Raw genomic sequence first — 17,278 nt, forward strand, 5'->3', positions numbered from 1 at the left:
GAGGTGCGCAACACATGCTTCCTAAGATAGTTTCTTACTAGCTGAAGTCCTGTCTGGTTTTAGTGACCATCAACACATTGCAAATGTAGCAAACCTTTCACCGACCCACACTGAACCCCACAGTGCACATTCGCGTAAGACAGTATTGTGGTCTCCAGAAGCATTCCTGCTGGACCAATCAGAAAGTGCACTGAAGAAATAGAAACAGAGGACATCCGGCAGTGTCTGTCCTTCATAGCGCAGCGCAACCACGCTGGTAACTCTCCGTCTCTGCGCGCTATTTCTTAAGCTTGTGTGTTCAGCGGTGTAGTAGCAGCCTTTCCAACATTCAGATGTAGTCCTCTTTCAGGAATTTATGGGTGAAGTCGGAATGAATGGGGCGCAACTGCTGGATCTACTGCGCAGTGAGGAGACAACACTAACTTCTGGAAGATGTTAACATTCCAAGTTTGCTACACAAGCGAGTAACTGACTACCCACTTCTTTGGTTGGGGCGCACTAGGGTGATATATGCATTCATAGTCCCTGACTATAGGGGTAAGGACCCTTCTTTATTCTGCACTGTGTGATGGCCTCTCTCTGGAGTTCATAGGATCTAACTTTTTTTTTCTTTTAGGTGGGCGACAACTTTGTTTTTTTTGTGTTCTTTCTTTGAACTTTTGCATCAACTCAGTTGAACATCTGTTTAGAATCTCATTCTTTGAAAAGAGTTTGCCTCCCCAACAAAACAAGCGGAAGAGCCCACGATCAGTAAACAATAATAACTCACGGTCGGTTCACCCCACGGAAGCTCCCACCCACCCAAGATTAATCACCCCAAAAAAAACCTGACTACTCAGATCAAGTGATGGTTTAAATGTATACTTTTTTTCAGGCGGTGCTTATTTTTTTGGTTTCACCTGTACAGCGCTTGCACTTTGCGCTCAAAGTCTTTTGTATTTAAAACAAGGATTGGCAAAACCAGTAGGCCTACACAAATTATATTGTCTGTCATTTTTTTCGTTACATATTGCAGAGTAGTTGAACTGATGTGCAATATAAGTTAAAGTTAAAAAAATAAAAAAATAAAACGCCATGAAACGAACAAGAGGCGAAACCTATTGGCTTTGCCAATGCTTGGCAACTATAAAGTTGCAAGTGTCTACCCGCTCTGGCATTCATCCCCGCGCTGGTACGCCCATGCATGAATATCCACTGGAAAACGATTTGCTCAAAGTTAATATTACATCATAGTGGGGTAATATTAAGCTTGAGCAAATACATGTATTTGTGTACGCTCTGGTGTTGTGTACTAAACATAACTTTACATTACTAAATGGACGTGTAGTGCACCAAAGTTCATCTTAGGTGCAAAAGTTCCTTTGAGGATCGGGCCAGGTATTCTAATTTGTTTCAAGTTAGAGGATGGCTTGAATTGCCTAATGCTATTCGTTCATGAACTGTTGGACCTGGTGGAGGTCTCCGTAGAGACTACCCCGTCCCTATAACATTTTCTCTGATGTCCATTATATTGTTACAGTCCCTTTATTCTGACTGGGATGATTCTTCATGCAGAGTTATAGATTGGACAGCTGGGTCAGTATATATGCAACCGATCTGCTTTAACCACAAATCAGCATTAAACATTCCCTTTATTTACTGAATATGGAATATGCTTGTTGCATTCCCTCTACACAGAAAGAGCCTTGCTGCATTGCACTTTTCATGCTCAGATGTTTCTGTGCAATTAGTTGGTTTCTGAGGTCTCCGAGGATCCTTTTTGCCACCTCAGCGTAATTACATGCTCCCTGCTGCCTTCTGTACACCCTTGTCTGATGTTTCAGGTATGCTCCAGACGCCTCTCATTATGGGATTTATGTCAGCTTTGTCTTCAGTGAACTCTTATGAGCCAGACCTCAGATATGATCTTCAGGCAACCATAAAAAGGTCAAGATATCTCTTGTGATTAATGGACCTGGCGGAGAGTGATCAGAGTTTTATCTAGTGGAAGTTTTGAGTCTTCGTGAAGAACCTCAGAGGGTTAGGAGGCCTGATTCAAAGCCATGCAGATCACAAACACGCATATCAAGTGCAGATCACAAACGTGCATATCAAGTACAGAGTTTAGTGGGTTACTGCTTTTGTCAGAGAGATGCTTTTGTTACTTGCAATTTATATGGTACAGTGTTAGCTATTAAGTATCAAACAGCTGCATGCAAACTGCAAGGGCTGCTGGAATTATGTGGCAGAGGAAAGCCAAATTATACGGCAATGTTGAGTGAATTATGTTGCAAGCAAAGGCAAATTATGCGGTGTAATGTGGTATACATTGTGATATTACTTCATTGTTTTCTTATTTTTTACACTTCTTAACACCGTCTGGGCATTGGTTGCACCCCATTAGTACCCGTTTAACACCCAGATATAGCAATAAGCAAGAGAAAGGTGACTCAACCTTGGCAAAGGGCCTTCCACTGCACAGCTACACATGTTGTTGCATTGTCAGTAACTTTTAAAACGTTTGAGCAAGAAACAATTGTTTTGTTAGATTCTGCAGATTATGAATTATGTGACACATGCAGTAAATCTAAAATAATGGGGAAAACGCTCCAGTCGCACAATCGCATAATTCCAGTTGCACTGGGTGTAGGTTAGAGCGGTTTTCCCGTATCTTTCATTATCCTGATGTTGCTAAAACAGTTCATTTGCGTAATAATCAATCCTTATTAGTAAAGCCTACCCCCAACCACAGTGTTACTTTTTAAATCCTGAGTTTTTGCTCCTCCAGACCAAGCACTCTTAAACTATGCTGCCTACCAGCATGAATGATGTGACTCCTGGTAGTCCTCGTTGTCATTTCCATATGGACTGATTTACACACACACACACATATGATTCATTGTCTGTATAACATGTGTGTGATCTATAGAGCTCTGACACCCTACAGTGGGTCGGTAGCGCTACAAAACAAAAGAAATGCATGTGAAATAGATTGGTTATAGATACTTTGGGGGCACTGTTGGAGGGTGGTAGATAGGGAGTTTGTGGAGAAGTAGGTCGTTAGGGGCACCAGCAAACATTGTCGCACTAGGCACCACCAGCGCTAAGGACGGCCATGAATCTGATATTTATATTTCAGCTTTTTCTTAATATGGTGAATTTGTTTTCATATTGTACTTGTGTATGAGAACAAAACCTGACTTGTTTCATTCACTGCACTTGTTTCAGCCCATTTGTGTCTCTTGTGTCTCCTGCTAGCACACAGCTGCGGGACTTGTGTATATATGTGTGTGTGTGTGTGTGTAGAAGCGGTATATAAAATAGCACCCAGCTTAAATGAAAAATTCATTAAAAAAAAGTTGTTACTCATGGGGAAATGCACTATAGTATATTATGAAACCTCTATTAGTTAATGTGCTGCGGAGGTCTGTTTGTAACCGGAGGACCACACAATCTTGGTCGGTGCAGTGGAGAATAGCGACTTGTGTATTTTTAGTGCTAAGAGGTTAGAGTCTGTGCGAATATGTAAATCATTCTTTTAAACTTGCATCACACAGTATATTGTAGACTGCTACAAAATGCACAAAAAGGTTTAAGATAAAATGGTGCTTTCAAAATATAGATTTTGGAAATACCCAGACTGAACGTAAGGCAATTGTTTTGACATAACTGTCCCTTCAGCACCTCGTCAGAGGTATTAAACTCTATGTAAATAAAATTGCAATTAAAAGCAGGCACTTCACAGCTCAGTTGTTAATTTGCACTACCTCTCAAAAAGCAATCTTTGTCACCACAAATCTTTGAGTGATTCAATCAATTAAAGCCAGTGCCGGCTCTCAAGCGTCCTTTACATCTGGAGAGTACCCTATATATTTGCAGATGAACTCATTGCACACATTTCCATTTCTTTCAGGAAAGCAGGCACCCTGGCAGAAAGGTTTGTTTAGCTGTCTGTCGGCTTCAGTTTCACTGCACAGGAGACTCACTGCATGACGCTTCAGCTGAAGCATTTAAACTATAGGGATTAATCTTCCTGGCACGGTTATCTTTTTACAAGAAGTAGGAGAACGGTTCCTGATAAATAAGAAAAGTAGGGGCATACTGTGCCCCTCCGATCCTGCCCTCTTAGATCACTGCACGTATTGGCCTTGAGAGGGCTGTGCAGTGGACCTACATGTGAATGAGGCTTCCCTCGAACAGATTGGGCTTCAAATCTGTCGAGCACAGGACATAAGTGGCTTGGTTCTGAGGAGCTATGGAGCTACAGACCATGTATGTGTTGCAAAAAGCGTGAGTCTCATTCTCCTTTTTGCGCTTCTTGCTCTTCACTTTTGAAAGCACGTTGCTGCCAGATAGAAAGCTACTCTGTGCTAGTACTGTGGATAGAAAAGTGTGTTTCCGCCTTGTGATCTATACTAGGTAGTGTTTTGATGATGTCCGTGAGGGCCAAAGATGTGTGCTTATCATAATAGAAGCAAAAAGTGTGAAAGATGGGCAGCTTGTCTAGAGATCTAGAGATTAATGTATGAGTGTGACGTGGCCTACGTGAGAAGTGTTCTGGTGTCCATTATGGCAGAGACTTCCCAAACAGTATCGGAGAAAGCAAGAAGCTGCACGTGTGTGTGTGTGTGTGTGTGTGTGTGTAGCAGAAAACTTGAGAAAGCACGCATCTGTGAAGGCATGTACATATCTTCAAGGTCTGATTTGCTTTTTATTCAGTTTTAACAATACGAAATACCATAACATTTCATAAATGTCCCAACAGCCTCTTCCCTAACCCCATAAGTATTTAACTTGCACATTCTGCACTTAGGTTCCCAATCCCCCATGTTGATGTACAGGATGTGGGACCAGGGACCCTCCTCTAATCTGACAGTCTATCCTGAGAGCCCTGTGAGTTCTTAATACTTTCATTTAGATGTCAGTCTGGGAGTCGTCCAATATATGCAGGCCCTTAATCTTTTACGGCATCTAAGTTCCCGGATATCTTTGGCTAGGTGATCAGTCAGTAATCTCAGTTGCTTCCCAAAGTCCTTTTTTCCCCATGGACTGTTTTGGCTATTTTTCCATAGCCATTATCCCCTATATTTTACCCATTCACGTAATGTATGTAGGTATTATGGCCGACCACTCAGGTAGAAAGTATTGACTGTTTTGCATTTAACAGTGAATAGATGTGATTTTTCCTTTCCCATAATACAAGGCGTAAATCTCAGTTAATGAGCAGTTCAGAAAAATACTTGTGGGCATTTAGCTTTGTGAGAGCTTGCAAATTCCCCCAGGGTTGAACAGACCCTTTTAGAAATCCCTTAACACAGGACAAGCCATAGGTTGTGTGTTAGGGAACCAAACTCCCCACAGACTCTCCAGCACAATTAACCCATGCCGTGAACCAGGTTTCCCAGTCTAGCCGGAGAGTTATACCACCAATAAAATATTTTTTCAGAGGGACTTGTTCCCACCCGGGTGGGTTGCAAATTTATTAGTTCTTATCAGAATATAATTCCAGCAGCGGGCATTCAAGTTCATCCTGAGTTTCCACTCATTGGATGTCTGAAATGGAAACTTTGTGCTTCACAGAGTCTCACTGAGCAATTGGTAGATTGTCAAAATGACACACCCCTTACCACTACATCTGAAGAAGAACTCATCTATGAGGTTCAGTTCCCAGTTTGGGCTCTTCCTTAAATGTGACTGAAAGACCCAGTGATGAGCCTGGAGATAATGAAATTGCTGTCTCTCATCCAGATCTAGCCCTGCTCGAAGCTGTTCAATGGCTTCACTTTCCCATCCACTAACATCTCTCACAGGTTTGCAGTTGCAAATCCCTTCCCACCAGTTGTGAAAGTGTTGGAACCATGACCAAACTCCAGAAGAGGCTGCAACGCATCCAGAACGCCTCCGCACGCCTCATCCTGGACATCCCCGCCACTGACACATCACAGACCACCTGAGAAACCTGCACTGGCTCCCAGTCAGCAAGAGAATCATCTTCAAACTCCTCACCCACGCTCACAAAGCACTGCACAACACCAGACCAGAATACCTCAACAGACGGCTCTCCTTCTATACCCCAACCTGGCATCTCCGCTCCGCCGACCTCGCCCTCTCAACTGTCCCATGCATTTGCAGAACTACAACCGACGGTAGATCATTCTTGCACCTCGCCGCCAAAACGTGGAACACCCTTCCCACCCACTTGCGCCAGACCAAAGACCTCCTTACCTTCAGGAAACTTTTCAAGATCTGGCTGTTCGAGCAGTAGCAGCACCTCTTCCTCCCCTTCTCCCCCCTCCTCAGCGCCTTGAGACCCTCACGGGTGAGTAGTGTGCTTTACAAATTCCTGATTGATTGATTGATTGATTGCTTATCTTTCATGAAGAGAAGCCTGTGTTACCACAGAGTGGTGTAAAGGTGGGGAGACAAGTTTAACCCCTCGCGCTGACATATTCTGCCCCCACTCACTGTGTTGCTCTTGTTATTGGGAAAATATAAAGCTTGAGGTCCCTCTGCAACCTTGGATCAAGGGGACCTCCCATAGGGATCCACCACTGAAGATGTGGTCAATCATACACCAGCTTTTGCCTTTCTCACTCCTTGTCCAGTCAGCAAGGTATTGATGATGGGCTGCATAACAGAAGTTTAATAGATTTGGAACTCCCAGGCCAACCTGCATGGTATGAACCATATATTGCCTCCTGCTGATCCTTTAGTTTCTCCTTGCTATATGTATTCTATGCATCTTCACTACAAGCCCTCCGTCAACTCTTTTTTTATGTGCAATAGCATTGCATGAAACACTGCATTTTTGACATAATGGACATACAGCAACCATGTGCCCTAGCCATGAAAGCAACTTACGTTTCGAACATCGTAGCTCGGTTCCTACCGCCTTTTATAGCTTCTGTAGGATTGTCTTGATAGTTCCAGCAAGGGTGCTGCCTAATTCAATTTCCAAAAATATAATGGGGGAACAATACCACACAGAAGGATTGTACATTTTAAAAGGTGAAAGAAGATCTTTAGAGTTTTGGAATGTATTTTACAACCAGAAAAGTTCCAGTATACTCTGAGTTCGTCCCTAAAGGGTGGAAGGGAACATTTCTGGTCCACCAACAAGAGCATTATGTTGTCAGCGAACATGATCAGTCTTAAACTCATCCACATCAAACTGTATTTCTTTGGTAGTGCTGCTGGCCCTAATAGACCAAGCCAAAGGTTTCAGTGTGACGGCAAACAGCAGAGGCGAGAGATGGCACCTGTCTAGTTTCCCATTGTATAGGCACCCACTGTGATAGCTGCCCATTTAGCCTCACCAGGGCGCTTTCGTAGCCTGTCATGAGCCACTGCCTACACCTCTCTCCCAAGCCAGTTTCCCTTAGGGTGCTCTGAAGTCCCAACTTACCCTGTCAAATGCATTTGCGGAATTGCGGCTGACTAGGGTAGCTTGCCTACTACCCTTAATCCCATTGCCCATGAGATGAGGTGCTTTCTTCTTCTTACCCTCCCATATGTTTTATTGGGATAGATCTCGCCTGATCAGGTTGAACAATGTCCGCATTCACCCCTTTCAGTCAGAGAGTGGTGATCTTAGTTAAGATTTTAGCATCATTGTTGAGCAGCGAAATGAGCCTGTACAAGGCACGTGCATAGTGGCTTCCCTGGATTTACAAACAGAGATGTAGTGGATTGGGTCATTGTGGGTTTTACAGTGCGGTTTTCTACTTGTCATAGAAGACTTTGAGCAGCAATGGCAGCAGCTGAGAACCGAAGGTTTTATAAAACTCTTGAAGAATGAAGGCTAGAGATGGCTTAAGAATCTCCTCTTTTATGATGTGAGTCTAACGCCTAGCAGATCTCCGGAGGTGGCAATCTCTGGGTTCCTTCGCATAAAGTTCTTTGTAGAATTTGTGAGAACATCTAGACTTGTCCCCCCCTCCCCACTGCAGTCCACCCCTTTTTTTATTTGTCTACATCAACTGCATATTTTCTTGCTTGTTTTATTATATTTGATATGCAGTTACACTGGAAGGTAGCCCGGTCTTTTTGGTGAAGTTGTCCTATTTTGACCCCTTATGGATGTACGTTTCTTCCGTGCTTTCTGATCAACGTTCTAACTCTTAAACTACATTTGAATATGGGCCTAGGATGGGGCCAAGGGTGAAAGGATCCTACACTTGGGGTTGCGAGCTTGCATCATCTGTGGTATATTCTCTTCTGTCCATCCAGAAGTAGCAGAGAGTAGCCCACAGAATGGACATTATGCAGCGAGCCATTGATTATGTTCACACAGTTTCACTGTGGAGTGGCATTGGAGTAACTATTGCACAGGTAACCGTACTACTTGCCTCAGATGTGGCAAGGAAGAACCCATAGGAATGGGCGTTATGCAGTCATGCATAGTATATGATCTGATTGTTGTACTGTGGAACAACATTATGAGATCAGCCACTTATGTGCCCAAAGATTACACACTGGTGTTGGGGGAACAACCTATAACCCATATGGAGACAATGATGGCACGTACCCAGCTTAACTAATCTTTCATTAACAAGTACCTGAATGTGAGTCAATTCTACAAGTGTTTTAGAAACAAAACATTTGTGTCACTGACCATTGTCAACTCTTTACGGCTTTTTACTGGTCAGCCTGGCATGTGACAGCTGTTTCTCAGTCCTCCCAGCTTGCCATTGGAAAGGCTAAAATTTGCTAGACTCAACCCCAAATCTGCTTGTCTTCTAGGGATGATGCCAGTAGGTGACTGCTGCTAAGTTGCCCCACGTAATGTGTAACACCATCAGATAGTCTGGGCTTTGCAGCGAGTAGCATATTTTCCTTTATAACTGTAAGCCCTCAAGTCTCAGCACGTGAAATGTGGCTTACTGATTGTCAGTCCTGCCAGCTTTTCCAGTGGCAGGTTAAGGAGAAGCAGTCATACATGCAATAAAATACAATTTAAAACAAACATAAAAATGAAGGAAGAAAGGAAGGAAAAACAAAGGAAAGAGGGAGTAAAGAAAGATGAAGTAAAGAAGAAAGAAAAGGGCAGGCAACAAAAAAAAAAGACAACATACAGAAAAAGGAAGGCAAGAAATGAGAAAGTCAAGATAGGGGAAAAACTGAAAGAACAAGAAGGCAAGAAACAAAGAAAAGGGGAAGAAAGATGCGAGAAGTGAAGAAACAAAATGGAAAGAACGAAAACAGAATGAAGAAAGCAAAGAGAAAAAGAAATACGAAAAGAAAAAGGAAAGAAGGAGTGACAGGAAGGTAGGGTTGCAAAGATAGAAGACCCTTATGAGTATATATTCAGAGTTCATGTCACCTGCTCATATGGTGTGAAAAAGCAGCAGTCAGTTAAACAACGGGCACTTCAAAGGGAATTTACAACAGCTTTGGTTGAAGACAGAAACTAATAAAGCTGGAATGTGCACAGTGTTCACATCTGGTAGAAACAGTCCTTCTCTTACATCAGGCTCTATTAACAAAGGCAACAGTAAAGTAATAATAAAGTAATAACAAAAACTCTGGCCCTGAAGGGATCTTACATGTGTGCAGATGTGTTCCATGTGAAAAGACTAAATGCAGTCATTCGTAAGTGAAGTTAGCCAGTGTCTGAAGTAGGCTGCCCCATTGCCCCATGCTGTAGTGGGCAGAAGCAAAAAGACACAACAGACAAATAAATGAAGAAAGGTGACTGGAAGCCCTTTTAAGTATATTATACATGTAATTTTAGTAAAACCATAAGCTCTTTTCTAACGCCAGACTTCGAGAGAGAAAGAATAATATGGGATATTGACTATGCATCATCTCTGCTCCCTTTGTGTGAATCGGTATTAGGGGAACTGTATACCACCAATCACATTTTGGGACACTTTGTTCAATGTGAGTATCCAAAAAACTGTGGCCATATCAAGAGGTGATTGATCTTATTATTATTAATTTTTCGATTTCTTGACATGGAAAAATAGCATTAGGCTATTCTGCTTTGTTTAACTTCAAAATTTATTTTTTGTCTTTTCCTCCTTTCATCTAGTGGACCTAACATCACCTTGTAAACTCCGACTTGCTGTTAGCCTCAAATCAAGCCATAACCACATTAGCGTATGAGGTAGTCTGTAAAGTCATTTTTAGCATGAACATGTCTGTTCCTTAAGCTGAATTTACATTGTAGAAGAATGTGAAAGCCTGTATTAAAATTCCCGTTTTACTTGTGTCCAAAGGATATTGATGTGTTCTTCTCTGCCTAGAGATCGGAAGAACTGCTAAGCACCACTACATACCTCAACTACAACTAATGTAACTTGCTCATTTTTATTGTATGTGCCAGTAAACTTTAAAATAACATCTAAATCTAATGCAATTTAAAACACAATAGGGGTCATTTACACCCCAGCAGGTGGTCTGCAGAGGGCACTGTGGGAGTGGAAACAAAGCCTCAGCTATCCAAGGGCTAGAACACCAGGCATTTCCTGTGAACAGTCAGTTTGACTCCTCAATTTCTGATGAAAGCACTTCTGCCAGGATCCATCCCAATCATTCCCAATTCCATTTTGTATGTCCCTCCATCCAAAAAAAGATTGAATCAAGAATGTTGTGATCAACAGAATAAGAAGAGTTGCAAGGAGCAGGGATTTTCCCATCCACTTAAGCCCCCTGCATCCTTCATCACTTTGTACTTTCTGTGGTGCAGATTGCTTATATGACAGTGATTTGAAAATTGTGGTAGCATCATTAAGCAGTTAGTTGATATACATACCAACTGAAAATGTAAAACAAAGAATATTACTTGAATATCCATGAAGAATGCAGCATTTGAAGCCCTGAGCGGTTGCTAAACAAAGGTGGCAAGCGGGTCATCTCTCTATAGATCAGTCTTACAGCAGGGATCATTTGGTTCTTTCCACAACACAGAGTTCTTCAAATGAACATACAATCTAAATGTCAGCTTCAATAAACCATTGAACATTAAACTAATACGCACTCAATCTGTGTGTTCATAAAGTGTTTGACCGTCAACAATTGTGTGAAATGATGATTGAATTGTATGTGCATGGGAACGCTGTGTCATAGTCAAGAGGGGCCAGGCTGTGTAAACCTGTGTGGGAAACAGCTTGATCGCTGAGACATGTACATCCCAGGCAGGAGGGTCATTGTGAATCATCTGGCTGTTAGCTAAGGGGTATTTACGTAACCCCAGCATTTCTTCCCTGTGCAATGTGACGCTTTTCGTCTGGGCCCAGGCTATTATCAATCGCTCTCATGCCACAGGTATGAGGGAGTCGGGGATTTCCATTTTTATGTCATTAGACGCTTGGTTAACAAATGACCTAGGCCAAAACAACGGTCTGTGGCTCTGTTTTTTGTCGTATCGGTGCAGTACCAATTATCATACTTCCCAGGTATGCAGTACCAGGTGCTCTGTACACTGTGCCAAGCGGTTAGTGACCTCATGCCAAAAAGAGTGTAACGATTGACATGCCCACACCATATAGATGATGTAAACCTGACTGCATCAGGGACAGGTGGTGTCAGTGCACTGAAAGTGGCTATTGATCTTGTGTGGGGTGAGATAAGCTCTGTGGATGACATAGTCCACATATACATAGTATGAGGCGTAAGCGAGTATTGCGTGGAATGCGACTGGAGCTCTCCAGCACTACATCACACTCCTTGTCTGTGCACCAGCGGCTTAAGTCTACTTCCCAGTTGAAGCACCAGGAGAGAAGCTAAGGAGCCGTGTGTGTGCAAAAGGAATCAGCGAACCACCAGATCAAGTGCTTGCTCCCATGACGTGTAGGTATTAGATAGTGAGATGCATGGGGCATTCTTGTTGTATGCCCCCCAACCCTTCCACTCCCCCAGCTGATACCCAGCACCCCCACCAGTGAGTTGTATAGAAGGAAATGACCAGGAGGCAGTCCTTCATCTTCAATTAGGAAATCTAGTGGTATAAGGGGTCCATCTCAGTATAAGCCTCCAAGTGTATGGATTCCTGCAGCATGCCAAGTGATAAGTTCGGCCTGCGATGTGTTCGATCCATTGTACGGTGTTTCTAGCAATGGAGGTGCTGGTGGATATAGGTGGATATGCTTGGTGATGTAAATGGCAACGTTTATAGCATTGAAAAGCAATGTTTAGAAGCATGGGGTCAGGTACAAGCTAAGGGTACAGGGGTGAAATAAATGGAGCAGTGTAGAGCAGTCCCAGGTTGGTATCAGTGTCTGCCAGGCATGAATCTGCCATCCATCAAGCTACCCATTGAAGTTGAGAGGCTAAGTGATATTGCTCAAATCTGGGGACAGTGCAAACTCCCCCACTCCACCCAGCCTTCTGTGTGCAGATGGGGCTTCTATAGCGCTATTCGGCAGCATGTGTTATGCCAAATTAATGTTCGCATCAAACCCTCAAGTATGGTGAAAAAGGGCTTTGGTATGTAAAGGGGAAGATTAACAAAATAATAAAGAAACCGTGGAAGCATAATAATTTTAATAAGGACGGTGCAGCGTGCCACCGATAATGGGAGGGACTGCCAGAACCCCACCTGTGCATGCACAGATGTTAGCGCTCTCATGAGGTTGCCGTCATATAGGTCTGTGCACGAGTGATAGATTTGAATGCCTAGAAATTGGAACATGTGAGGTTGCCAAGGCAGCTGAGTATTGTTTAGCATGAATGCCAGGTCAGCTATTGTGGGATTAAATGGATATAAACAGGATTAGGTCCAGTTGACCTTCAGTCCCGACAGGGCAGCAAATATGTTAACCATAGAGGCCGTGCCTTCCGGTACAACAGTGACGTCCCTGAGATATAGTAGGAGGTCATCGGGATACAGAGATTCTGAGTGTAAGGTGTCTCTTAGTGGGACCCTCCAAGTGTTGCTATCGTACAGAGTGCTAGTGGCTTAATGGCTAATGAGAAAAGGAGAGGCGAAACGGGGCATCCCTAGTGCGTGCCTCTGGCAACAGATATGGGTTCAGAGGCGAAGGCACTGGTTTGTACCTGGGGCAATGGGAGTGTGTAGAGAAGCTTAATCAGACGAATGAAATGGCTTCCAAAGCCATAACGCTGTAAAACCTCAAAGAGGATGAGCCATTCTAGAGAATCAGATGCCTTCTCCATAATCTAGCACCATGCAGCCACAGTGTGGGGGCATATTCTAGGACCCTGAAGAGTTTGTGCAAATTGAGTGAGGTGCTGCGGACCGGAACAAACCCGTTTTGGTCCAGGTGCACCAGTGTCTGGTGACGGAGCTGCTTGGAGCTGCTCTTGTTAGTGTAGCCAGGCCAGTAGTGCTCCAGACGTGCCTGCACCGGCATGCGTCCTGGCTGAGTGGGGCGCATTGTTGAGACAACAAAGTCTCTCCAGTAGGGTCGTATGTTCATGTTGTGCATGTCAGGCGATCCCTGCATCCTTCATAACTTTGTCTCATTCAGTCTGTATGTATGGGAGTTGTATTTCTTGATGTGCTGAGGCAGCAGGCTCAAGTATTACTAACCAAAAGAAGTACATCTAGATTAAGGGGGTTGCTTTCTGGTGTAGGGAGGGACCTTTTTCTGACAAGGTTGGATGTACTCCGTTAGGGTTGAGCTGTATTGATTTCAGTGTGGCTAGGCCGTTCTAAAACAGCAAAGATGTGCTAAAACATGACAAAGTATAAATTTATGAAGTGGAATTCCAGTCGTTAAGAAGCATTGGTGCAAGCACTTCAACCCTTCCCTTTTTATTGGTACTATAAGCTGTGAAATATGTGAAGGTCCTAGCTAGTAGATACACCCATAATTGACTTTCGTCTCCATAAAAGATGCTGTTTATTGGTAAGTAGCTACTTGACTCGCAGTATTTTGGTGTGGGAGAAGGCAAATGTCTGTATTCAAATATTTTCTTTTTATTTGCCTACTTAGCACTGACAAACATTTTTGGTTGTAATTTAACAAATTCAAAATAATATTTTACATATTGGCAAATATATGAACTGTACAGTAGGCTGATAAATTCTGTTTTTTTTTCTTCTTTCTTTTAGATCCTCTTGGAAAGGCCTTCCAGAGCTCACCAATGAAAATGGACAATATTGTTCTTTTAGTTGCGAGACACAGGCGTGGTCCATAGCTACAGTACTTGAGGTTCTCTATGACTTGTAAAATGGTTATTAATCATTGCGTTACCTGTGCTGTCTCATTTGTTAAAGTGAAATAAATGAATATTCTGCTTTGATTGCACTTTCACACGATGTTCAGAAATTCAGAATGGCGAACCAAATAAGTGCACTAAAGGTATAAACACAATTTCTCATATCATGCTTTAGGTTCATCAAAATGATTGTTGTTTTTGACTTACACTCTTTTTGATGTACAAATTGAGTGTGTTTTTCACATTTTATTAAAACCTAATTGTATAAAGTGAAGAAAGATGATTTGAAGAATTCTGATTGATTGTATGATGTAAACTTGTACATCTTTCATGACAGTATTTTGACATTTCATATGAACATGTTTCATTCACCCACCTAAGTCTTCTAGAGCTGAATAAAATGATGGATTGAGACAAGAGATGCAAAGCAGGCGTGGACAAACATGCAACTGCACATGTGTGTGACATACACACCTAACACTGATCTACTCCAAACTACCTTGTACAGGAAGTTTTGTGTGTACTCTAATTTTCTGGACTAATGGCACAGTGACTGCTTACCTGTTGGTATGGCTAGGGTATTGCCACAAAATCATCATCATATAAACAATACATACATAGCCATTTTCAGTGTGCGCCTCATTTCACCTGCATTCATCCCCAATTACAAGGCACATAGGGACAAATGAAAGTTAGAATCATAGTGCACGACTTTTGGAAGTGTGGAATAGGTACAAGCTTCAGTGGTATTACTCCCTCATAGACTTTGTCTTTGGAAAATACAATATTTTAGAATTTAGAAAATGTTAATATAAAATAGATGAGGGATTCAGTTTACTCAGGTTCGATTTCTTGATCATGAAACCTTTATTAAATATACACTGTTTTGCACATTACTTATTTGGTATCTGAAAGAGTGGATTTTGTAGTATAGGTTTCTTTTGACTTTTGTTCATGTTTTAAATATTTTCGGTTACCCCATTACAGATTTTATGTACAGAACCTGTATAGACAAAGATTAATTATAAAGAAGAAACAGAACTGAAAATAATAATACTTGTTGAACCGTATTGAGTGTGCGATTTGCTACTGACCTTGTGAACACAGTTATTACAGTGTAAGGATGAGATAAAATACTAGTTTATATACTGTATGACGTGTGATGTTACGGATGGGAATTCCTTCACTCTAAACCTTCATAGACAGCTGGCTATACAGCTCTAATAGTTTTTTGTTTACCTTTATGGAAGATACAACCTTGCATTTAACTATTAAATACTGTATTCACTTGTTTGCCAGAATATGTGTATTACATTGTGGCCTACATTATTATCTGAAATTTCATTTGCACTTACACAGTGGCCAAAAATGGCATTCAGAAATATGTCTTAGAAATGAATTGTATTTGCCATGCATGTGGTAGATCTATAAGCAACTGTTGCATGTGCACGTCACACGTCTACGTTTACACTTAACTATTTGCAGACAATATGATGTTCATCATGCCATTGTTTGTCTGTGAAGACACAGAATAAAATATTTCAACACATTTTGTTTTGGACATTTTGTGTGTGAACTAGCATGCATAGTTCTTTTCTGCACTGCACAATTAACCCCCACAGGCTGTGTTGTGGTTCACAAGGTTTTACCAAATTAGATATTCTGGAACCACAAACATGTTTAGCTTCTCCGCTGTTCATATGTGGGTGTGCAGGGGATAGATAGGAGTGTTGTTTTAGCTTTGTTTTGAATACATAGATAATGTTTTCAAACTGTTCAAATTTTCCCTTTCTATACCCCGTCTTATAGTTTCCTGGAACAATCCCGCCCACCTTCCACAACAGCAGACATTTGATCTTCTCACACATTTCAGTCATATTAGTGTGAGGTGTGAAGGAGAAGAGAGTCTATAAAAATCCAAAGCTGATGAGATTGGGTACTGTCTCACTGGAGACCAGTTCCCCTAATTTACACCAAGTAACCTAACTCATAATAGAATTGTATCTGTGTGTATAAGAAATTGGGCTATTAGTTGCACAGGATGTGAGTTCTTTACAAACAATAGGTCCACAGTTCTCTTATTACTGGGAGCAAACGTCGCCATTGTAGCACTTGACTCTCTCAAGGTAGCCAGGGCCTACTCAGGCGTGGTGGTGTGTGCTAGCAGTCCCAATTTGCTGGCATGCAACAACATTCAATTTACTGTCCAGTCAGTGCTTTTTCTTTTAAACATGAAAAGTACTTGTATTTCACATACTACTAAATGCTGCACATTAATTTACACATGTGCATAGCAGGTAGATGGAAATACCAATAATGACACTCTTATATCACATTTCACCCTAGTGGACCCTGACCCCATATTCACAATAATCCCACCAATGCAAAATACAATATAAAAATATAAGGATGTGTAATTTAAAAAAAGGCAGACTTACTGGCTTTGCCCAGGGGTCATCACATTAATAATAATGACCATATGTTATACTTTTTCAATGTAACATAATATAAGAGGTGTCAGTAAGTTAATGGCACCCCTATTGGGTTTGTCAGGGTGTCACCACATTAATATACTAATAGTCATATGCATTCATTATGATGGCAAATGTTCATTATTCAAAATCAATATTGTCAATAAACTATTTGAATTCAAATATGTGTGTCTTGTTCTTTCTTCACTGTCTGTAGGCCACGTTAGTAGCCATAGGACTAACCACTGCATCTCCAAACCTGAGAGCAAAAGCTCCAGCCCTGAAAATGCTTTAAGAAAATGGAAAGCCCTCTTTTTGGACATCATTTCAATATCTCCGGAGACTTAGGGCAAAGAAGTTATTTAAGTGGTAAAGTACCCCCTGCCATACATTATAGGGTATTGCAAATCGCCAAGGAGTTATATAACCACAAAGAGGAATGAGGCCAAAGACAGACTTGCTTTATAGGGTTATGGAACTCCAAAGTGACTTTCAGTATCCTTATCATGTACGCCAAGTGGTACTTTATCCCATATAAAACATGGTCACACCATCACTTTTGCCACAAACCACTTAAAACCTTGGTGCATAGCTCTTTCATATGAGAGAGCAAGTATGTTTGTAAACATGGAGAATAAAAATAAAACTTCTGGTGCAAAACAAAACACATCAAAAAACTGTTAGATATTTGTTGCAAACAG

The 17,278-nt window shown here is 41.8% G+C and overlaps 1 protein-coding gene across 3 annotated transcripts in view; it reads left to right on the top strand.

Moving 5' to 3' along the window:
* The window catches only part of AGL (amylo-alpha-1, 6-glucosidase, 4-alpha-glucanotransferase), a 419,432-nt gene extending 402,672 nt beyond the window's left edge, over positions 1-16,760 (top strand). For all 3 annotated transcript variants that reach the window (XM_069232148.1, XM_069232150.1, XM_069232149.1), the window contains exon 34: positions 14,000-16,760. In XM_069232148.1, the coding sequence (XP_069088249.1) occupies positions 14,000-14,117 (118 nt within the window). In that variant the 3' untranslated portion in view covers positions 14,118-16,760. The remainder of the gene's footprint in view (positions 1-13,999) is intronic.
* Positions 16,761-17,278: the final 518 nt, after the last annotated feature.

Source organism: Pleurodeles waltl, chromosome 4_2 (genome assembly GCF_031143425.1).
Source record: "Pleurodeles waltl isolate 20211129_DDA chromosome 4_2, aPleWal1.hap1.20221129, whole genome shotgun sequence".
Classification (NCBI taxonomy): domain Eukaryota; kingdom Metazoa; phylum Chordata; class Amphibia; order Caudata; family Salamandridae; genus Pleurodeles; species Pleurodeles waltl.